Source organism: Xenopus tropicalis, chromosome 1 (genome assembly GCF_000004195.4).
Source record: "Xenopus tropicalis strain Nigerian chromosome 1, UCB_Xtro_10.0, whole genome shotgun sequence".
Lineage (NCBI taxonomy): Eukaryota > Metazoa > Chordata > Amphibia > Anura > Pipidae > Xenopus > Xenopus tropicalis.
The window spans coordinates 201765763-201789510 of NC_030677.2; the positions used below are offsets into that span (position 1 = coordinate 201765763).

A 23748-nucleotide genomic window follows, 5' to 3' on the forward strand; every position below is an offset into this window, starting at 1 on the left:
AAGTTACACAGCAGTCAGCCTTTTCCTGTGAATACACTATGTATAAATGCAAAGCTCCATAATGACAGATAGATCATTTATCCAAGGTTTCGTAACCCATAGGATCCAATCAGCATTAAGTGGTCTGCAGTCTGAAAGCACCCACGGCTTGTTGCTATGGGTTACTAGACCTGGGGCAAACGGTATCCATTCTATTGCATTACCCATCTTGCGTGGTTACTCAGCACATCATTTAAAAATACAAGTGATTTACTGCACCAATGATCGTCCAATTTTATTTTCACAGATATTTTCGCAGGTTGATTTTTAAGAAAGGCCGGCGATTAATCATTTACATTTAATTTTGTCTCTCGCAGGAAAAGGGCAAGAAGCGACAATGAAAGAATAAGGAAGTCTGATTTACCAGTGATAAATGAGCCTGCTCGGCGACACCATCTGTTACACTGCAAGACCTTAATCTCGTGGACGGTTCTCTCTGCTGGGAACAAAGGGGTTTTTACGGTGAAATTAGTTGCGAAGCCACCGGTTTTTCCAACATCCAATACCAACACAAAAGTTGTGTAACCTTTCACTCCACACAATGGTTTGGCCTATAGATATAGTCACCACATCTAAGTTAGGAAGTGTTTACCTTTTGCCTCTCCCAAGCTGTTTGCTGCAGTGAAGAGAAGATTCGGTGTCTATGGTTAGTATAGGTTTCCCCCGGCAGTTCACAATTAGATTTCTAGGCTCAGTAATAACCATACGCTCCTAGGCTGGATACATTGGCTTAGTGATATGTACATTGGCCCCCTGTCATTTACCTACCTGCACTGGGATTTTGTTTGGGATTTGGCTGAACCTCAGCAACCTTTGCAGGATTTGGACTCTTCAGGGTTCGGATTTGGTTTGAATCATGTGATGTTAAGGGAACAGTAACACCAAAAAAAGTTTTTTTTAAGCAATTAAAATATAATGTACTGTTGCCTCAAGAGGAAACTTCGGTGACTTTGCCAAATCGCGCTGCCGTGTATGCCATCCCACCGGCGGTTTACATTCTAGCCGGTGGGATGGCATTGTGGGGAGATTAGTCGCCCACGTCAATGGAGATTTGTTGCGGCGCAACCAATCTCCCCGTGTCACGCCCCTAAGGGCTCTGGCACACGGGAAGATTAGTCGCCCGCGACAAATCTCCCCGAAATGCCATCCCACCGGCGAGAATGGAAATCAGCGGTGGGATGGCATATGGGGCGCCGCGATTTCAGCTGCGTATGCCATCCCACCGGCAATTTACATTCTCACCGGTGTGAGTGCATTTCGGGAGATTAGTTGGCTGTGACACCGGAGATTTGTCATGGGCAACTAATCTCCCTGTGTGCCAGAGCCCTAACACTACTATAAGTTATATAAATAAGCTGCTGTGTAGCCCCGGGGGCAGCCATTTAAGCTGGAAAAACGGAGAAAAGACTCAGGTTACATAGCAGATAACGGATAAGCTCTGTAGAATACAATAGTGTTTTATCTGCTATGTGCCGGGTGCCTTTTCTCCTTTGAATGGCTGCCCCCATGGCTACACAGCAGCTTGGTTTATATTATATAAACAGTCTGAGGCAAACACACCAGTTGTACCAGTACAGGGTAGCCGTACATTATATTCTTATTACTTTTATTCACTTTGATTTTTTGGTGTTACTGTTCCATTAAAGCTCCAACCAACTGAATGTGACCCATTTTGGTTTACAGACAATGCAATGTTTTTTTTCACATTTCATTTCAGAAGGCAATGTAGGGCTTGGATATAGTTTGGTGGAGTATTCAGTAATCAGCTGATTATGGATTCTGTGAATTCATTCAGAAAATGCATACGGTGCACTATAGTCATAGACTGTCATTATAGATAAAAATGTGCATTCATTTATGGGCTGAAGACTGGTACCAGTAATCATTTTGGGGGGGCAACTGACCACACCCCATTACACCCATGGCCACGCCACCATTAACCAAGAGCTGCCTCTATAGGAGGTACATCCAGATGGGTTTATAAGCCTTTTCAATGGGTGAAAACCAAGGGGAAGTTACTGCAGGAGCAATTTTATTCCACTTAATGACGTGGTTCACCTTCAGGATAATGTTTAGTATGTCATAGAATGGCCTATTCTTAGCAACTTTTTAATTGGTCTTCATTTTTTAGATATGAAATTATTTGCCTTCCTCTTCTGACTCCTTCCAGCTTTCAAATAGGGGTCACTGACCAGTGGCAGCCATATTTATTCCTCTGTAAGGCTACGATTTTATTGTTATTGTTATCTCCCCTTTTTCATACTCCTGTCTCTCTGTCAAACCACTGCCTGGTTGCTAGGTTAGACTGGGCCCTAGCAACCAGACAGCTGCTGAAATTCCAAACAGGAGAGCTGCTGATCAAAAAGCTAAATAATTCAATAAAAAATGAAGACCAAATGCAAACTGTCTCCGAATAGCACTCTACATTGTACTGAAAGTTAATTTCAGGTTGAACAACCCCTTTAAATGCCAAATGATCTGAAAACTCATAAAACCTGATATAGAAGAGAGTTTAGTGTGGGCAGAGTTACATTATGATCTCCTGCAGTGTGTAAGTGTGTAGTAGGCTCAGCTAGGCCTTAGCTACAGGTTTACTACCTGGGTCCCACAGCTAACACACTCTTACACAGAATAGTTTCTAGCAATGACTAATTGCTGCTGAATAGAAATACCAAGCAGGAATAAATCATACGGTGAATAATTATACGTTCCATTCTATCATTAATTTTGTACCATTATATATATATATAGGAGTACAAGCAGTATTCATGCATATTTACTTACAATGATAGAACTGAACTGTTCTCCGTTGGACTCGGAGCTAATCTGCAGCCTCCTGTTCAGCTCCTCGGACAGTTCCAGAGCGCTGGCCCGAGAATCCGGGGAAGCAGGGGGTGGGAGAGACTGGTTTAACGTGTCGGTCGTCAAAGTCATTTCCTCGGAAATGGTTTCCCATGGCTAATGTAAAGAAAACACAGTGCTTTATAACGATGTGCGGGCCGGCCCGACACCCACAGATCACTTACATATTCAGGTTGTGGGCCTGTTTGGGCCAAGCTCTTCCTGCTATCTTCCCTGCCTACTGCCTAACTGTGCCCCACTTCCGCATCCAGCGGCGTCTATTTATAGTGGGTTAGGATTGGGCATGAGTTGGCCCATACATCACCAGTGCTTTACATGCACCTAAGCTATTAGGTCCCACCAATAATATATATGTAATCATGTCTATGAAACAATGTAGCAGACCCCCGGTGTCTGTTTTACTGCTCTGATGTCTGAAGAAATCTTTAAAGGAGCAGGAAAGGTAAAAACTAAGTAAGCTTTATCAGAAAGGTCTATGTAAATACAGCCATAAGCACTCACAGAAACGCTGCACTGAGTCCTCTATCAAAAGACATATAGACTTTCTTGTTTTATTTTTTGTGAACATGTTCTTCGGTTTCAGACTTCCTCTCTTTTAGGGCTCCTTCAGGTTTGGGGCTTGAGTCTGCTCAGTTCTCTCCTCTCCCCCTCCCATAAGAATGCATTAGAACTTACTTCATCCTCCCTTAGGAATGTGTGATCTGAGCTTCCAAGGCTACAACTGCAGCAGGAAGCTACCAAGACCAAGCTAAAATGGCAGCTGCTATTGAAGGAAGCTTCTAGGGCTCTTTACTCAGCTATAGTAAAGCTTTCTGCTGAATAAATATAGTGTTCTAGGTGGCACTAATGTTGCAAATCTATTGGCAGTAAAATCCTTCTCCTTTAAAGTAATTCCAATATGTTATGGCTTTTTAAAAGAGCATGTTAGTATCACTTCAAGAACTTACCTACTGCTCTCATATTATGTATGAATCTCTCTCTTATATATTATACTGGGATCACCAATGAAGCAAAGACACAAGACCTGGGGCCAGAGTAAGATATACAAACTGGTAACCCCCGCACTCACCTCTGGAACATCCGCTCCTCCTTCTATATGGTCGGGTTCTAGGTCTTCACTGATATGTCTCCGAGATCGGAACACTCGGTGGGCCTCTTGCTGTATGTGCCGAATGTTGCTGTCCGATTCGGACGTAACGTCTCTGCGCAGGATGAAGGGGTCACAGGAAAGGGGAAAGTGTTAAACATTAACTGCCGCTCAGGTCTGTACAAGGTAAGCTTATAGCAGTTTTTATAATTTGTCCTCAAATCCCATATATGACCACAAACACATACGATTACAGCGATTAAAGAGTTAATCTTGGAACCTGCTTGGTTGTATAGTGTTGCTGCTTCCCCAGGTTTGCTGTGAGTGTTAATATCAAAAGCAAATAAGATTAACACAAGTACCTTCTATTTTAATCCCCAAGAGCTCTGCACAGTGTTTACCCTTCTATCGAAATGGTATGTATGGCATCACTTGTAAAGAGCTTAGCCGAAAGCTGAACATACAGAGCCCTGGCACGGTGCCGTCAAACACCGGGGGGGCTAAGTCATCTACCAGGTACCGGGCTTCATAGCTCACCTCTGGGGGCAAGAGATGCATTTGTATGTACGCTGGGTGCAGTTCTGCTGAATGCATAACATTTGGAGTGGGGATGCACCAAATCCACTATTTTCGGATTCAGCTGAACCCCGAATCCTTTGTAAGAGATTCGGCCGAATACCGAACTGAATCCTGGATTTGCCAATTAAATGTCAATTAAAGCCTATTTTGCATTGTGCAATAAACTGCATGGCAGCTGCTATAATATATGTACAATAGAGGCTAATGCTCTTATGGAAACAACAGTGATGGCCTTCTAGGGCAACTGCACTAAATTATGGTTTAATACTTTCCCACTGGGTTTATACGGTTGGCTAGGCAAGTCTGAGTCACGGCAATGGGTAATACAGGCACCTTTAGCTTTGCTGAATTTGTTATTAATAATAAAAAAGGGAGCTTAGCCCAAGGGCAAAGCATATGTATAACACAATGCAGATGTCACTGTAGGCTCAAAGGAATATTTTTCCATATATTTTACCAGCAGCCTTTTATCTGCCCATTAATATCTTGATGTCTTTCTCCCAATAATAAAGGAAAAGGAAAATGCTTACGTGTGAGTGATACTAACGCTGTGCGAGTACAAATACTACCCGGCCTTATGAACTATTCACCAGTCTATACATTATTAATCCCAAAGCAGATGATTTCCGACATTGCCAGGAGTTCAATATGTTACTGACTTCTGTCTATACTTGCACCATTATGAAGGTGCCCTGTTCATTAGGGTTAAAACCAGGCCGATATTTGATTGGCCCAGCTGGTAAATCACCAAAATCGGATCAATCACCAAAATTACATACTTACCATCAATAAAATTTGTAATACCCTACAAATCTCTTCCTTCCCTGACCCTTTCCGCTAAGGGATTATATAAGTATATACCCGCCTATACCCTGCCCATTTTCCCACCCTGTGACATCATTGCCCATATTGTGCCCCCGCTTAATCCCTAGACCCAAAGGCCGGTACTACAAGGAAATAAAAGGGGGTAACCCTAATTTCCATGCAGACTAGGGTGCAAGGGTGCCTTTATTTCACCCCTACCCTAAGCAGGCAGTCATTTCAGGGTTCCCATAGTGGGCTCAGCTTTTATTTGCCCCAAATGAATGTCCTGCTACTGCCCTGGCAAAGTCACATTGCTACTGCCAGGTTTACTAAAAGGGCACAGAATGGAATGTTCAGTGAAAATACACCATTTTGGCAAACTGTGGTGGATTTTTTGTACACTGAAAGCAGTACCTTTATGTTTCTAAGGGAGATAAAATTGTAGTTATTGTTCCCACGTGTACCAAACATTCCTTATGTCCATATTTGCAGTTATGTAGGCAGATTCCATTTTGTTTCCCTTATCTATTGTGTGTACAGAACATTCCTTCTCCGTATATTTGGTATTTATAGGGCCAAGTGGGAGCCGCCATATTGTTTCCCTAGGGATTATACACTAAATCAGAGGCGTAAAGCTTTGGGGGAGCTGCTTCATTGTTAGCTATACAGTTTATAGTGACCAAAGAGTATTTTTTCCTTGAAATTTACATTTATATTAGGAGCTGCCGGGACAGGGCCCTCTGTCCTCTCATACAGGTTATCCGTTGTCTGGTATGTGATCTGTATATTCATTATATACACCCATTTACTGTACTGCAGAATATGTTATTACAATCATAATAATGCTATACTTTATTATATACTATCCCTTCTCAATGATTTCTATGGTTGTCATATTTTCATTGGGGGGGGGGGGCTATGATGTAAGGGGTGGAGAAATGGACAGGATTGGTGGGGGAAAGGTGGACGAAACTGGTAGATGGGCTGGGAAATGGGTGGAATGGGTTATAAGCAGAGCAGAGGAAGGGAGGGATTTATAGGCCATTACAAATTTGCCGGGAAGTACATTGTTGGTAAGTTGGTGATTTACTGGCTAGACTGGCCAAATACTAGCCAAGTGGTAAATTTAGAACTTTTGCATTTATACAAACAGACAAAAAACACTACACTACTTTCCTCAAAGAATACAGTATGGGGGTACACCCATACTCTGAACATCCCTTCTATGTACCCTTTATCGGTATCTATACATTTGGTTGGAAGCTACCATATTGTTTCCCTAAAGCACACAATCCCCTTTCCCAGGCATTGCTTTGAGCCCTGTAGCGCAGTGCTGTTCTCCAGCTTCAGAGCGTTGTTCTGGGGATCTGGGAGCAGTTTATTGCAGTCACAGGAATCTTCAGGGAGGGAAGAGTCGTTTGCTGAGTGACCTTTAGAAGCAAAGGGGCTAATAGAGCAATAGGCACTACTCGCTTACTTATCTGTGTTACTGCATTCTATAAACATTGACTTCCTGACACCAACAGGAAAACAAGCAAACTGCCCCCACCAAATATTTTTAATTTGCCCCCCTGCAGAGCCCCCAACTGTAATCACATCAGTGCCTGACCTGATTAGTTCCCCGGATGGGCGATATCGGGGGAATTTAGGCTAACTTGGTTGTTTTTAGCTTCGAAAGGTGGCCATACACGTTAAGATCCGCTCACTTGGTGAGGTCGCCAAGCGAATGGATCTTCTCCTAATATCCCCCACCTATGGGTGGGCGATATGGGGGGAATTTAGACTAATTTGGTATAATCGAATTATAACGACAGCAATGGGTGCCATCTGTTCGCCCCGATCCAATGAAATCTTTTAACCTGCCCAATCGATATCTGGACAATTTCAGGCCAGATATTGGTCGGGCAGGCCTGTCGGTAGTGCCCATACACGGGCCGATAAGCTGCCGATTCAATCTAAGGGACCGATATCGGCAGCTACAATCAGTCCGTGTATGTCCCCTTTAGCCCTTGTAGGCTGTGTAATCAAATTACAATGACAGGAATGGGACCCATCCGAGTGAGGGCCGCGTAAATGAGCCGATGCTGCCCCCCGATCCAACAAAAAAATCAAACCTGCCCGATTGACATTTGCCCAATTTTAGGTCAGATATCAGTCGGGCAGATAAACTGCTGAATCGGTCTGAAGGAGCCGAATTGGCAGCCTAAATCTGCCCGTGTATGGCCACCTTAACAGGGTGTGCTATAAAAGCCCTCCCCAAAAATAAATGACCCCTACATTCTTTACCTGAGCAATGTATTAAATTGGAAAAGTAGAAAAAAAAACATTATTATCAAGTATTGGCCTCATTTACGTATATTAATAAAGCACCAACATATTCTGCAGTGTTGTACAATTATATATCACGAATGCTGATCCTCATTCACACAGCAGTACTTACACGAGGCTTGGCCTTTGCCACTGAGTGGTCTTGTTATTATGGTTGACGTAATATGTCCGCCCAAGGTTGTCCACTTTTTCTTCCCATCCCGGCGGCATAGGTGGAGCTGGGAGCTCTTGCTGATGTGGAGAGCTTGAATCATTGGAGTCCACCACATCCCAGGCCTGCTGGAATGAATAAGATATAACAATATAGCTAATGGTTTGTCTTAAAAGCTGGCGTAAACCATTGGCATTACTATGTATGGTCATGAATGCCTTTGGTGGTGTCAGTAGGGGAATACTGGGGCTTCTGACTACTGCTCCCAGGTGAAATGAAGTGCTGTACAGTAATATTGTGCAGTAAAAGTCCCCCTGTCTGCAGAACACAGGGGGGGGCACAAATCAAGCGTCTTTACAACGCTCAATGCATATATTATATAGATGTGTATATAAAAACGAAGACACATTTATTTATTTTAAGCCCATGGAAGATGTCTGATATGCTCAACTGGCCTCTGCCTGTTTAGTTCTTAGTAAACTGAGAAATGTAAGACATGAAAGTATATGTGTGTGGGTGGGGAGACAGAGAAAGAGAGAAGTAGTGGGTATTAGCCTGGCCCCCCTAATGCTGCCCATACATTGAAAGATCCAATCAAGTGATCAAGTGCCAAATAAGCGGATTTTTGCCCAGTTAGCTCACCTATCTGGGCTAAACTAGAGTGACCTGATGATCTGGTTTCGAGTCTAATGGCTGGATAACACATGGACTCTGTGCAGTTCTGCTGAAGGAGGACCAGATGCCCAGCCTGATGCGGACCTCACCCACCTGGATTTTCCAGTGTTCTAGGTTGATATGTGATCAACCCTGATCAATAAATAAGGCTGACGTTGTTTGGTGTTCAGGAGTGGCCAAGTAGGCATTTACTACTGATCCATGAATGGTCAATATTATATGCCAAATCAGTGCTATGGATCGACTAGCAGATAAGCAGGTTTCATTCCGGCAAAAAGGTTAAACTCGGTGGACTACATTACTATATTACAATGTAATTCTACAGAAAAAGACACCAAACTAAAAAGTGTTGGGGAGCCACACATCATGAAAACATTCCTTGAGGATGTTAAATAAGGGCTGTGATTGGCTATTTGGTAGCCCCATGTGGCCTGCAGGAGGCTCTGCTTGGAGTAAAACTGTGTCTCTGGGCTTCCAAAACTTGTCTCCAAGCCAGAAATGTAATAATGGCACCTACTGTGAGGCCACTGGGAGCAACATCCAAGGGGTTGGTGAGCAACATGTTGCCCCCGAGCCACTGGGGATCACTGCCTAAAAGGGGCAAATACATATAGGATCCCTATGGCTGCCCTTGGTTGGACAATTTGGTCATTTGCGAACATCTAATTTTGCCCTAATTAGTGAAATCATTTAATTTTGTCAATATTAAAAGGGCACTACCTCAGCAGTTCAAAGTGTATGTCTAAAAGCAGGCACACATGGGCAGATGCTGTCTGCTAATTGAGCCTCATCTGACAAACAGGCAGAAGACTGGCCTATGAACAGGACCACACTCACCCTCTTTCCCTTTTGCTACCTGCTTGGGCTAGTTACGACTTCAATCAAGTGCCACGAAGAATTGATTTGCAATTGGCCACATTCCATATGTGATCCATGGCAAGCCCACTTTGCAGGCCGTCTGAACAATGTTCATATCAAGACCATTTGGCCTACAGCTCTGAATGATAAATCAGACATATATCTGCTTGTACAGTGACCTGGGTTGAAGAAGCAACCCTTACCATGAATGGCAGCTTAAATGTGATTTGGCCTCTATGTGGGTGTAAATGGGCAATTAAGCTAGCACAGCATTTGTGTTAAAGCTCGCGCCCTTACCCATGTCTATTCTCAGATTTCCAAAAACAAACTATGAGAGCAAAAACTTGCTACACAATGTGAGGAGAGACGGAGCATTAGCAAAAGCCTGACCCTCACCTCGGATTCTTCTCTTTGCTCATTATTCTCCTCTTCCTGCATTCCATTCTTTGGCAAGTAGGCCATCTTCAGTCTCAAGAAACCCTTAACCCGGGATTTGTGGCTTTAAGAGAAATCACATGTTCACATATCCGGTTTTCATTAATAACAATTAGAAAGACAAATGAAAGCCATGTTCTGGCAATACCTTCTTGGTCTGAGTAAGAAGTCTTTGAATGTGTATGGCCTTTCCATTGTTGGATCTTCTGTCTGTTAAGGAGAACAGTTAATTTTTAACCTCAACTTTCAGTGAAATTGAAGTATTGTTCTTGGGAGTGAACAGCAAAGGCAATTATTTAACCCTCGTTCAGCTACACAGAAACCTGATAAGCCAAGAGACACTTCAGTCCACGTTTGGATTACGCGGATTCCACCGGCTGTTAAAGGGACACATAATATTGCATTGGGCTTCATACCCCCTTATACTCAGGATCATTATTCAGAAAAATGGTCTCCCCAGGGCAATATCAGGGCAAAAATCACATAATGCAACGGTGGGTGCCATTCAGCGGATAAATTCTACCAGGTGAAAGTTCAGCATATGTGAATTAGGATTCGGCCGAATCCTTCAGGGAGGGTTCGGCCAAACCCAAAAATGGGTTTGGTGCATCCCTAGCATTAAGAGAATTAAAACCAGTGGGCCTCTATTGGCTGCCCTTCTAGCCAATCACTATTGAAGAGTTCATTATAGGTGGAGAAATCATTGTACAGCTAAGCCAATATAGATCACCATTGAACTAGTTAACTGTCAGCAATGCCTGGGTGGCATTTAGCAGCTATGTTAGTAACTCACTCCCAGTGACAGCAGATAATTGCATATTGGCCAGGGAGATGGACGATCTTGTCTGAAAAATGAGAAATAAATAAACGTAGCCTTATGGTCAGTCTGTTTCCCACGGCCACTGACTATGGCAACCTGTTGGGGGTTTTAGTTCTACTTTATAGAGAAGTATAATAAAATACAGCAATTTTAAAATTGAAGCACACTGCATGCTTTCCTAGAATGAGTCTGCTACATAATAACTCCCCTGTTAGTTCACTCAGGGCACGCAAGCAATTGGTAAATACTGCTTTGTGCTATGCAAGAGATAAAGAGCTCAAAAAGGTGCCACGTGGGATACGTTACCGGTAAGTGATTCAGCGGAACATCAACTTGGCCCAAAAAATCATCTCTTGTCTGCAAATAAAAAGAAAGAACTGGGATGAGCGATTATAAACATTTAGAAGAAGAGTTTCCAGTTGGATTGTCGGTACCAGTGGGATTTAGCAATGATATTAGCATGGAATCCAATACAACTGAATGTACAATGGGAATCTGGAAGCAGAAGAATTGCCTTCACCCACATTTCCCCACAGTTACAGCGAGTATTTTATGGGCACCGATCTCCATTCTTACAGATCAAAGGTGCTTGGAGTGTCACTGCCCTAAAGGGCCACCAACTGGGCCCAAGTATAACACTCCCCACAAAATCGTTTGAATGGACACTTGGCTTGTGCCTTTTTAGCTGTCTCACTTTGATTTGTTATCAATCTGCTGGTATCTAATGAAAACTGCCAATCGCAGGAAAGGGGGCGTGACATCCCTGCGGAGGCAACAAGGCCTCGAGTCAAAGCTTCAATAGTGTCTTCCAAAAATCTTGGCCCTTCTCAGTGACTTGTCTTGTTCAATAAACTTAAAGGGAAACTCCACCCAAACACTAGAACTTAAGCTTTTTGAAAAGTAAACATACATTTCATACAACTTTACAATATACAATTATATCAGTTAAGAAATATGCCGCCTTTTCATGATATTTAATGTAATAATATTGTTTGGAACAGTTCCCTAAGCCCCGCCCCCTGTTCCCCTGCTGATCTGGCTGGCTACTTTGTGACTCAAATAAAATGTAACAGTAGTCGCCTGTCCTCAGCCTGCCTCCTCCCAATCCCACAATCCCCTGCTGCACACGTGATGTCAATAAAGAAAGGAACATCCCAGTGCAATGCATTGTGGGTTATGTAGTTCCTGCATGCTGTCTGTAAGCTGTGGAGAAGTTTGTAACATCAGTGTTTTAGTCCCTCCTCCCCTGCCAGGATTTCAAATGATGCAGAAAGAGAAGAACAGTTTAACAGCTGGATTTCGGCATATAAAAATGGTATTTATTCCTGCTTTTTGAAGGAACAGGTTACAGTGATAGGGATATTAGGGGTTCTTTAACACATATTGGTTTGGAAGCCAGTGTTTAACTTTAATCAGAATAATAAGAGTTAGAGCTGTTTGTTAGATTATGATATGCCTGATATGGAATTGTATAGAATTGGTATAGTTCCCCTTTATTATTAACATTTATTTATATAGCGCCAACATATCCCGCAGCGCTGTACAATAAGTGGGTTACATACATTGGACATACAGAGTAACATATAAAGCAATCAATAACCGATACAAGAGGTGAAGAGAGCCCTGCCCAAAAGAGCTTACAATCTATATGAATCTATTATTATTATTAACATTTATTTATAAAGTGCCAACATATCCCGCAGCGCTGTACAATAAGTGGGTTCCATACATTGGACATACAGAGTAACATATAAAGCAATCAATAACTGATGGAGTATGGAGGGGATGTTGGAAGGACGAGCAGAGGGGAGTACAGAAGGCGGCACACAGAGACAGACAAATGAATTGTGACTGCTGATGTTTAGATCACGGAATTGGTAACATGCACCAACCATCACATTACACACGCCTGACACTTTTGCTTGGAGATATCTCTGAACCTTTGTGCTGAGCTATAAAGTAAAGCAGGAGGTGGAAGAATGTGTGGTGCGCGCGGTCAGACACGTCTTAGCATTTCTGTGGCATGGAATCCCTCTATCTGTCACACACTGTCTCACTGCAACCATCATATCTTATATATACACTGTACATACACTTTCCCACGCACAACACATACAATACATATTAAAGCAAATGTTCTCAAGGGTTCCATTACTCCTGGACACGTTAGGAGACCACTGGACCCACCATCATGCACCACCATGAGATTATTATTCACCAGTCAATCATAAAGGAACTCATTTCTGACTCATTATGGCACTACCTGGAACAAAACTCTTTATATGGAGGTTTCCTCATTGTTTTTTTCTTAAACAGGCAACAAAAATCTGTAATTACAGATTTTTGGAACTCCCATTTTGTTTCCCTTCTCTTAGGTGTTTTCCAAGAACCATAATGTCTAGAAACACCATTGACGCCAGAAATATTCACTGGAAGGAACAGTGACCACCCATGGGCCAATGTGGATAGTGTACAGTTTGGCAATATTCATAGAGAGCAAAATAACGTTCTACTAGTTCATCTGATGAGTTGATGAAGAACTGTCTCCCAATGGACCCTGATGTAGTAATGGACAAGCAGTAAGGAAGACCTTACTCAAACATACCACCACAAGGGTACTACCATGTCTGACATGTTTTATTCAATAGTGTGTGCTCAACAGAGCCAAACGTGTGCCACCATTTTTCTTAAGTTAATGCCCACTGGAGGTGCCATTTCATTGTGTTTGAAAGTCAGCATTACTTTACATGATGTTCTTTATGATAAGGCGCAACCTTCTAGCAATATCTTGGTAAGGAAAAACATGGCAACTGCTCCCCACCCCCCTCCCACAGGTACAAGGAAGAGAAGGCCACTTTAAAACCTCCAGATCACACATTAGTTATTTATAACCATGGAGAAGTGCACACAAAGAGCTTTATCTTAACCTTAGAGTGACATTCATCCCCAATCCATAATGGATGATTGGGCTGAATCTGAACTTTAGGTGCACTGATAGATGTGAGACCTGACAGGAGTGACTGCAAAGAAGAAGCAGACCGGATCCGTGCCGATTGTGCCATACGGGCATAGCGGGTCCTACAGGCTTATCAGCCTGCCAGTGCCGAGCCACTGTGGTCAGCAGACAACAAGGCCACTCTTATAATAGTACAAGGCCACTCGTATAATAGTACAAGGCCACTCGTATAATAGTACAAGGCCACTCGTATAATAGTACAAGGCCTCTCTTATAATAGTACAAGGCCACTCGTATAATAGTACAAGGCCTCTCTTATAATAGTACAAGGCCACTCGTATAATAGTATATAACAGATGGTTTGCAATATGCCCCCAGTCTAAGGGTAACACTTATTTATAAACTAAGCAGCTGAACTGCAGAGGTCACCTAATGAAAACAATGGTGATGAAAAATAATGAAATTCAAAAAGTCATTTATTTGGATCAAAAGGACAGCCTATGAAATCTGATATATAGTATGCCTAAGTGATATACAATGAAGTGCAACTTATTGCCAGCACAACTGCCCCATCTGAAACAATAATGTTAACAAAAGTCAGTAGATACTGTTATATTCTGGCCCAGGTAGGCAAATGAGAACCTTTAAAGCCACAGAACACGGGTTCCCAAACTGTAGGTTGGGCTTTGATTTAACTAAACCCTACCCCTACCTCTCCTACTGGGTCTTTACCCAATATAGCCACCAACAAGCTGGGCCAAATCAGGACAGTCCAAAGGTTGGGCCCCTGGGTCAATGATGAGATCAGGATGAGGGCCAATGTCAGGCAGGCTTCCAGGAAGGCCCCATCTGTGGGCCAATAAGCTATATACTCAGTCTGGAGGCGCTTTCATATGGAATTAATACAAGAAAATATGGCAGCTTTCATCCAAATATATGTATAAACACAAATATGCCCAGAAGAAGTGATGAACATCTGGTCCTCTGGTGTCCTAGGTGGGAACCACTCTGCCGACAAGCTAAAACTGGTGTTGAGAAAAGGAAGCACCAAATCCAGAATTCAGTTTGAGATTGGATTAATCAGCACATTTTAAAGGATATGGATTCAGCCAACTGAAATCTGAACTGGATTTGGGTTATGACCACCCAATCCAAAAACTAGAGTTTGGTGAATCCCTACTTGAGAACCTACGAGGGGACCTAAAAGCCTCAACATTTGTGATGGACTTTTCCCAGTTAAGTGCCATCCAATGAAATAATTAGCATGCTTCCTGTAATCTAACGACGCAAATTCTAATTGTGGGCGTAATGCTGACATAACCCCCTCATCACTCAAGGCCCATGCCATGTTTTACATAAGAAGGCTGGCACCTCTCCATCAGCCAAGTGACTCCTATTAAGCGCACATCTGTTGGTGGCAATCACCGCACACAAGCGGGAACGCTCGGGGGGTTAATTCCAGAGGACATTTTACTTTCACAGGGTTTGCGAAATGACCTGTTTATTTGCCGGGGATAGAGTATTGGATGTGCAGCTGGCCACTGATGTCAGAACAAGTCAAGAGTTATTTCTGGCTACATGCCTTTCCGTGAATGTGCCAAGTGACACGGTAGATGGGAAAGGGTGAGAGAGAGAAATAAATAAGACCTGCCCCCCCCCCCCCACTAATAATGAGCCCTGTGGAACAGTCCATTTGCCCGGCAGGTTAATCTGTGTGTATTCAGCCACAAGTGGGGGATTTCAGAGTTGAATTTAACCTTTGTCCGAGGCTGATAATGAATCCTAACAAATCCCTGCCCTCCATCTGCTTGGCCATTCCCAGTAGACTTGACAATGGAAAGGCTAAACAGAAGCAGAACACAATTATAATGCGCTGATTATTCTTACCAAGCTCTGCACACAGAATGAGTTAGAGAATGGGGCCCACTGCTCCTGGGACTAGCCCAGATATGGTTTAGGTGACAGATGGATCAACACAAGGTGGCAGGGAGTGACCGGGGGGGCGGGTAGAACTCAGGCAGCCTTTGTGCATCTATAGAAACATAACAATGCAAGTCTAACCCTGGAACTAGTATCTTCTACAACATTCTTCCTCAATCACCCCCTTTTAACAGACATTTTACTGACCCTATGTAAATTATTTTTATTTTTTAAGTTCCATGGCCTCTGCTCATTAATGCCCAAGCACTCCCACGCATTAATGATATATATAATCATACTATAGGAAGGCTTATTGCTTGGAAAGTAAAGAATGTCGTATAGCAGTTTTAAGAATAACAGGGTTAATTTGGGTCTCCAAGCAGTTAGCTTAGTGTAAAATCACTTTCAGTAAAAGAACTTGCACCCTATAGTTGCTTGGCGCAGCTATGCCTATTAATGTATGGGATCCCTGGCGCTACTGCCACCTCATAACCAGCAACTACAGGTACCCTGCATCAGTTATGTTGTGCCAAAAGGGTGCCCGCATTTGTAAATTAAACTGCTTTTGAAAACAGTGTGCCCCTGGCTATTTAAATTCTCTGTACTGCTGGTTCCGACTCCTGAAAAAAAAGACAGCTCAGTAACAGACTAAGAGGCATAGTAATCACTTTTCTGACACTGAAAGGGACTGTGGCTGTGGGATAGCAGGTATAGTAGGGAGAGATGGTGCCTATAGTAGCAGTGGGATAATAGCCTCTGGGAAGGGACTGGGGCTGTGGGATAGCAGGTATAGTAGGGAGAGATGGTGCCTATAGTAGCAGTGGGGGGATAATAGCCTCTGGGAAGGGACTGGGGCTGTGGGATAGCAGGTATAGTAGGGAGAGATGGTGCCTATAGTAGCAGTGGGGGGATAATAGCCTATGGGAAGGGACTGGGGCTGTGGGATAGCAGGTATAGTAGGGAGAGATGGTGCCTATAGTAGCAGTGGGGGGATAATAGCCTCTGGGAAGGGACTGTGGCTGTGGGATAGCAGGTATAGTAGGGAGAGATGGTGCCTATAGTAGCAGTGGGGGGATAATAGCCTCTGGGAAAAGACTGGGGCTGTGGGATAGCAGGTATAGTAGGGAGAGATGGTGCCTATAGTAGCAGTGGGGGGATAATAGCCTCTGGGAAGGGACTGGGGCTGTGGGATAGCAGGTATAGTAGGGAGAGATGGTGCCTATAGTAGCAGTGGGGGATAATAGCCTCTGGGAAGGGACTGGGGCTGTGGGATAGCAGGTATAGTAGGGAGAGATGGTGCCTATAGTAGCAGTGGGGGATAATAGCCTCTGGGGAGGGACTGGGGCTGTAGGATAGCAGGTATAGTAGGGAGAGATGGTGCCTATAGTAGCAGTGGGGGGATAATAGCCTCTGGGGAGGGACTGGGGCTGTGGGATAGCAGGTATAGTAGGGAGAGATGGTGCCTATAGTAGCAGTGGGGGGGATAATAGCCTCTGGGAAGGGACTGGGGCTGTGGGATAGCAGATATAGTAGGGAGAGATGGTGCCTATAGTAGCAGTGGGGGGATAATAGCCTCTGGGAAGGGACTGGGGCTGTGGGATAGCAGGTATAGTAGGGAGAGATGGTGCCTATAGTAGCAGTGGGGGATAATAGCCTCTGGGAAGGGACTGGGGCTGTGGGATAGCAGGTATAGTAGGGAGAGATGGTGCCTATAGTAGCAGTGGGGGATAATAGCCTCTGGGAAGGGACTGGGGCTGTGGGATAGCAGATATAGTAGGGAGAGATGGTGCCTATAGTAGCAGTGGGATAATAGCCTCTGGGAAGGGACTGGGGCTGTGGGATAGTAGACCTAGCATTTGTACAGAACTGTAATTAAAACCCCCGGAATACAGCAGGGAGCAATATGTATTTAGACAATACAATTTCAAGTCCCATATAAATGACAGGCATTTTGGTGGCACACACAATAATGGGAAGGTTTCTAGCAAAAAGTCATGTAATATTCTCCCTAAGCCAGAACTCCCTACGTAGCTGCGGGCATGTCTCCCTACAAGGCTGAGTAAGAGCTTCTTTGTGTCACTTTCCAGGAAACAATTCACCTAATGGATTAATGGAGGGGGGGATTTTCAGATTCCCGGCAGGACAGGGGCAGTGAGAGGGGCACAGGTGGGGGCTAGGAAGGAATACAGAGGGATACGCTGCTTACCAGAAGCCCTTACTAACCCTGCAAGGTTCCTCCCCGTGTCGGTGAGAGCGGCTGTCACTGGAAGGAAATGACATGCTGGGATTCTGCTGATCCTGCCTTCCCGGAAGCAACGTGAGATCCCTATTGTATCCCTGGATCTATTCCCGGCTCATTGATTGCCCCCCGTACAGACCCCTGTGTGGCACAGCGCCCTCCCCAAATCACCTTTCTATACACATTAACCCAAGGTGTGCCTTGCAGCTCATTAATGATTAAATGAGCGAAATGGAAAGCAATACTCCCATTACATAACTGCCCCCCCTCAGGGCATTTTCTTTTCTCAGGTGAGGGGCTCAGATTGCATCCATTCATGTACCACAAACCCTGTAGGGGGATTACTCCACTATGGGCACACAGAGATGGTGCATCTGTGAATAAATACCCCCCAGCTAACCATAATGCTACAATAGTGAGGAGGAGGGGCTGGAACTGATAGAGAACATGTATTCCTGTGGTTACGGGCGGTACGTGCCCGGGGTACGGCTGTGGCTGCTGTGGCTTGCATGCCTCTTGCTGGATGTTAATGGACACGTGTGAATGCCTGCGGTATTTCCCTCGCTCCATGTGTGACTGGCTAACCGTGGGCTACTGTACAAGAATCCCGCTGGGCTGGCTCCAAGACATGGAGGCACATATTGAGATTCCTCAGCGTGGAACGGATATTTGTAACCGGAGCTGGAACCCAGTGATGCCCGGTGCAGCGAGGAAATGCCATAAAACACATTTTTCCATCAAACTTGGCATTTTCCCTCCTCATGTGACCGTGTCGTTCATATTATTATTATTATTATTATTATTAACATTTATTTATAAAGCGCCAACATATCCCGCAGCGCTGTACAATAAGTGGGTTTCATACATTGGACATACAGAGTAACATATAAAGCAATCAGTAACCGATACAAGAGGTGAAGAGAGCCCTGCCCAAAAGAGCTTACAATCTTTATGAATCTATTATTATTATTAACATTTATTTATAAAGCGCCAACATATTCCGCAGCGCTGTACAATAAGTGGGTTACATACATTGGACATACAGAGTAACATATAAAGCAATCAGTAACCGATACAAGAGGTGAAGAGAGCCCTGCCCAAAAGAGCTTACAATCTTTATGAATCTATTATTATTATTAGTAACATTTATTTATAAAGCGCCAACATATCCCGCAGCGCTGTACAATAAGTGGGTTACATACATTGGACATACAGAGTAACATATAAAGCAATCAATAACCGATATAAGAGGTGAAGAGAGCCCTGCCCAAAAGAGCTTACAATCTACAAGGAAAAAGGGTTGAGACACAAGGTGTGGGAATGTTCATAACTGCTTAGATGACATCACAATGAGTAGTGACATCATGATGATCTCACTAGAGGGGCTGATTACATTAATGACCACTAACAGGAGGGGCTCTGCTTTTAAAGGGGTGGTTCACCTTTAGGATAACGTTATAGAATGACCTATTCTTGGCAACTTTTCAACTGGATTTCATTTTTTTTAAATTAGTTATAGTTTTTCAATTATTTGCGCTGCTCCTCTGACTAGGGATGCGCCAAATCCAGGATTCGCTTCAGGTTTCGGCCAAGATTCAGCCTTTTTTCAGATTCAGCCGAATCCATGCCTCCGGCCGTACAGAATCCAGATTCTGTTTTAATTAAAAAAAACTTTTAATTGCAAGCAGTTCTCTTTAACCCTGTCTTTTCCTAATTTAGGGTTTGTCCTAATCTTTGGCAAAGGATTGGTGTTCCCCTGGAGCCTAACATTCTGGATTCAGTGCATCCAAACTTCAAATGGGGGTCACTGACCCCAGCAGAAAATAACCTATTACTCTGTGGGGCTACCAGTGTATTTCTACTGCTGCTTATTATTACTTAGCTTTTTCCTCTGCTTCTCTTTCAACCCACTGCCTGGTTGCTGGGCTAAACTGTACCCTAGCAACCAGATAGCTGCTAAAATTCCAAACTGGAGAGCTGCTGAACAAAAGCTAAATCGTGCAGTAACTGCAAATAATAACAAATTGAAGATCAATGGCAAATTGTCTCCAAATAACACTCATTAAACTAAAAAGACACCAATTAGACCCCACGCCAGGAGTGTAGTTTCTATGGGTTTTGGATCCATCAATATATCTCTAGACTAAGCTGAGTTATATTATACAGAGGAGCTATAAGATATGTTTGTATATTGGAGTTGCCTGTGCTATCATTTGAGTTGTTTGCAAGCGAATGCTCTGATTGGTTACATGCTCTGTCTCTGTGAAAATTCTAGTCTTTTGATTGGCTGCAGATCTATTCTGCTACTGTCTACTTCAATGGTGCAGACACAAAGCCAAACAATGATTGCAATGGGGAATGGCAATACAGTAAAGGTGCCAAAAGGGAGGAACGGATGCTGTGTCGGATCCCAAGGTGCTTCCAATATCACTGTATGACAATATTAAGCAATTAGGCAGATATAACGAGCAGTAAAGGGAGTGTCTCCTTTGTAACCCGCCAGTAGGGAACAGAAGGGGTGCAGGCAGTTAAAACAACATACATGAATACCGTATGTACAATGGGCAGGGTACATGCAGGGGGGGGTCCCTTTTCTCTCTGACCAACCTTACACCCCCGGGGGCCGTTCCTTTCGCTTCCGTACAGTGGATTCACCGGCTGGTAGCGAATACGCAGCCCAGTGTGTGATTTCATTCATTCGGCACAAAGGGGAAGCAAAACTTACATAATCGGAGGCAGTGCTGATCTCCTGGGGTCCTGTGCTTCTCCTAGAGATCTCCCATCCCTTCCAGCCAAGGGTTTTACTGCCCCGGAGGCGCACAGTCTCTATTTCCTGCACGCTGTAACAAAAAGGAGTTCCACGGCCCCCCCTTTAGCTACAGTGCTTGTCGTGCGTGAGTTAATTTTCCCTGAATGTGTTCTTTAACTCCGTGTTCACCTACACATCATTTTAGAAGACAGTTGTCATGGTAACTGTTTTTTTTTTTTTTTTTTCCCATCGACACAAGCTAAAATGCATACCTGCCAGCATTGGTTACTAATCACGGATTGTCACGTAGCCACGGGCTGCTTTCCCACTGTGATTCCAACTGATTGGATCTCCGTTATAAACACAAGGCTAAGGAATATTATTAGTGTAATATACCCCATATCCGCCTTTCCTGCTTGAAGAGGGAAAACCCTACTGACTCATTCTATAAATATTACCGGATGGGAAATCCATACTTCAATATGAGCCTACCTTGGTGGGATGCTGGGAATTGTAGTTTAACAAAAGATATGCTATCTGGGGAGTCCCCATGGAATCCTGAGCCAGAGAGGTGAAAGGGAATAGCCGCTATGCCCCCCAGTCCTGCCCAGTAACAGGAGCGTATGGCTTAATACTGTGGGACCCTAATGCTTCAGGCAATATCTACCAGGCAGGCTTGGGGGGTGACTCCTATTCACTTTGAAAGGGGGCCCATTTTTTAGCATTTTGCTCCTGTCCAATACAGAGCGATGACGCTAGGGGGTAAAAATGCTAAAAGCCACCCATTCCATTATCCTATGGAAGCCCAATTGCATACAGGTAAGTGGGCAGCTATGTGAGTTAGTGAGTCAGGCAGATGTACTGCTGACAAACGGCTGTTGGGGGGGAAACAATAATGAACCCCCAGGATGATTTATGAGAAAGCAGCCATATTTATACATATGTAACTCTATAGACAGAAGGATGGAGCACCCCCAGGCATCAGTCTGTCGTTTGGGCAAATAATGTAGCACAATAATCCTACGCCTGATGGGGGGAGGGTATTGCGTTACACAGGGAAATAATAGCACGTGAATTCAAGCCATGAAGTGAACGCTGTATAAATATAAAGGAAAATGTGAAGCCGTTCTGCCATATCCTGAGTAAGCACCAAACCCACAGCACTTGGCTGCCTCTCCGGCTCCTTATCCCACATTCACATTCTGTGCTGAGGCTTCCGACCAAACATGAAATGTACCCGTAACCCACTACTCAGCTGCTCCCACTCCAAACAGCCTTATTCATATCCTTAAAGGGGAAGTAAACATTTGTCTAATGAAAGAAAATGCCGTTCTCAGCAAGTCTCAGCTATACATCCATAACAAATATTCTGTGGTTTCAGTTATTTTTAAATAAACCAATGCAGCTGATGTCTCTCCTGTTCTGTGTGTGGTTCCTTCCAAAAGGAATGGAAATAACAGGCCCTGGTAGCCAGGGGAATCAGTGGGTTTGTTTCTATAAGCCCACTCCATTGTTTAACAGCCTCTTTATGTGAGAGGTCTCGGCATTGCTAAGCAACCCGCTATAGATTTGTTTTGCTCGCTGGGATCAGACGCGGAAGGGCATTTTATTATTAGAGATTCCTTCTGCATCAGCCACAACAAGCAGAGCGGCCATAAAATCAAAATGGTATCTCCATTAAGGGACAGCTATTATATAGAACCATGTGCTTCCCATTATGAACTTGGCAACGGCTACTGGGCGCTCAGGAGCGGCAATTACTACTCTTTAACCCCTGCTTACACCACAATGCGCCATTCTTGCACTTGCTGTGCCTGGGGGTGTCTCACCTAGGAATGCAAGTGCAAGTACAAACCTAGTTTGGGTGCAAATTTGAGGGTGTATTGACCCTATTCAGAAAGGTACTTGCACAGAACATTGCCCCCTCCTCCCCAAACACTCACTTACCTGCCTACATCCACTCCACTATGCACTGCTTCTGCAAAACCCACAGTGGTATGTGCCAAAGGTCCTGGTACCCCCCCCCCAAACTGTGGGCACTTGCCCCTTCTGCTTACCCCTAGTTCTAGTCCTGCCCATACATGCTAGTTGGCAAGTTGCAACAAGCACCAACATGCCAGTCCAGCCTGGCCATTTAACACGGGTGCAAAGGACACATTTCTCATTGATTTCCCTGCAAGGGGCAGGGAAAATTTCAAGGAAAAAATCACTTATACATTATGGGATAGTTGTACATACAATAAATAATGCCACCTACCGGCTAGAAGCCTTTCTGATTGAGTAGCCTCCCAAAGAGTCATCTTATTTAGTCCTCACAGGGAGCCATTGTGGAGACCAGCGGCAGCCCAGTGTTGCAGATGGAGTGACTTGGAGAAGTACAGACAGACAAAGTTGCAATCACTGGCAGAGAGTGAAGTGATATGAGCAACGTAGGGTACAGGGAGGTGAAATTGGCACGCCAACGTCACAGCACTGATTATTTGGGAAGTTGGGAGACCAGTTACTCCAGGTATTCTGGTTGGGCACTGGAGTGTGAATATGGCACAAAAGACGTGTAACACCGATATCTCCTGCATTACTGGCATTGATTTACTGGCTTGGAACACTCTGGATAAAAATGAAACATTATTCAGCTCAGCAATTCAAGGCCATGGAGCTCAAAGTTGAAGATTAGCCTACTTATCAGTTATTATAGGCAAACAGTGTGACGTAACACTACTGAGCTGCCATGGGTTAAAAAGACGACAGTCCATTAGGTTTAACCTGTTCTACCACAATGCATTGTATTATATTATTATTATTTATATATTGTATCACACTGCACTACCTGCTACCATATATGTCAGGCGTTTTGTTGGAACAAAGAGTGCTGTACCCTTTCTACAGCTTACTTCTAATCAGAGTAAAGGGAAAGCTCATCACATAACCTCCAATGTACTGCTGTCTTAAACTGTAAGTGGCTTCCCAATGTGAAGATCCTGCATGCTGAAAGAAGATGTCACCTCCAGAGAATCAGTCTTAGGGATGGCATAGTCATCAATATTTGAATCAAGTAATAAGGTTGCCCACCTCTGAGCCCTCTCAACCTTTGTAAATCTTGTTCCCTTTAACGTTCTTGAATATCCTTTAAATGCACAGGGGCTCCCTCATATCTTCTGCTATGGCCTTCCAACACCCAGGTGCACCCTCCAAAGACAGCCATTGTCCTTTCTGTAAACATGCACCCCCATCTTAACTTCTACTATG

At 44.0% G+C, this 23748-nt stretch overlaps 1 protein-coding gene across 45 annotated transcripts in view; it reads right to left on the bottom strand.

Moving 5' to 3' along the window:
• The window catches only part of nedd4l (NEDD4 like E3 ubiquitin protein ligase), a 196109-nt gene that overhangs the window by 35463 nt on the left and 136898 nt on the right, over positions 1-23748 (bottom strand). For 14 of the 45 annotated variants that reach the window (XM_012959670.3, XM_012959661.3, XM_012959735.3 and 11 more), the window contains 8 exons: positions 10945-10995; positions 9967-10028; positions 9780-9882; positions 7812-7978; positions 3971-4103; positions 2824-2997; positions 632-655; positions 404-478 (listed from right to left, as the gene is read on the bottom strand). In XM_012959670.3, the coding sequence (XP_012815124.1) occupies positions 404-478; positions 632-655; positions 2824-2997; positions 3971-4103; positions 7812-7978; positions 9780-9882; positions 9967-10028; positions 10945-10995 (789 nt within the window). 45 annotated transcript variants of the gene reach the window in all.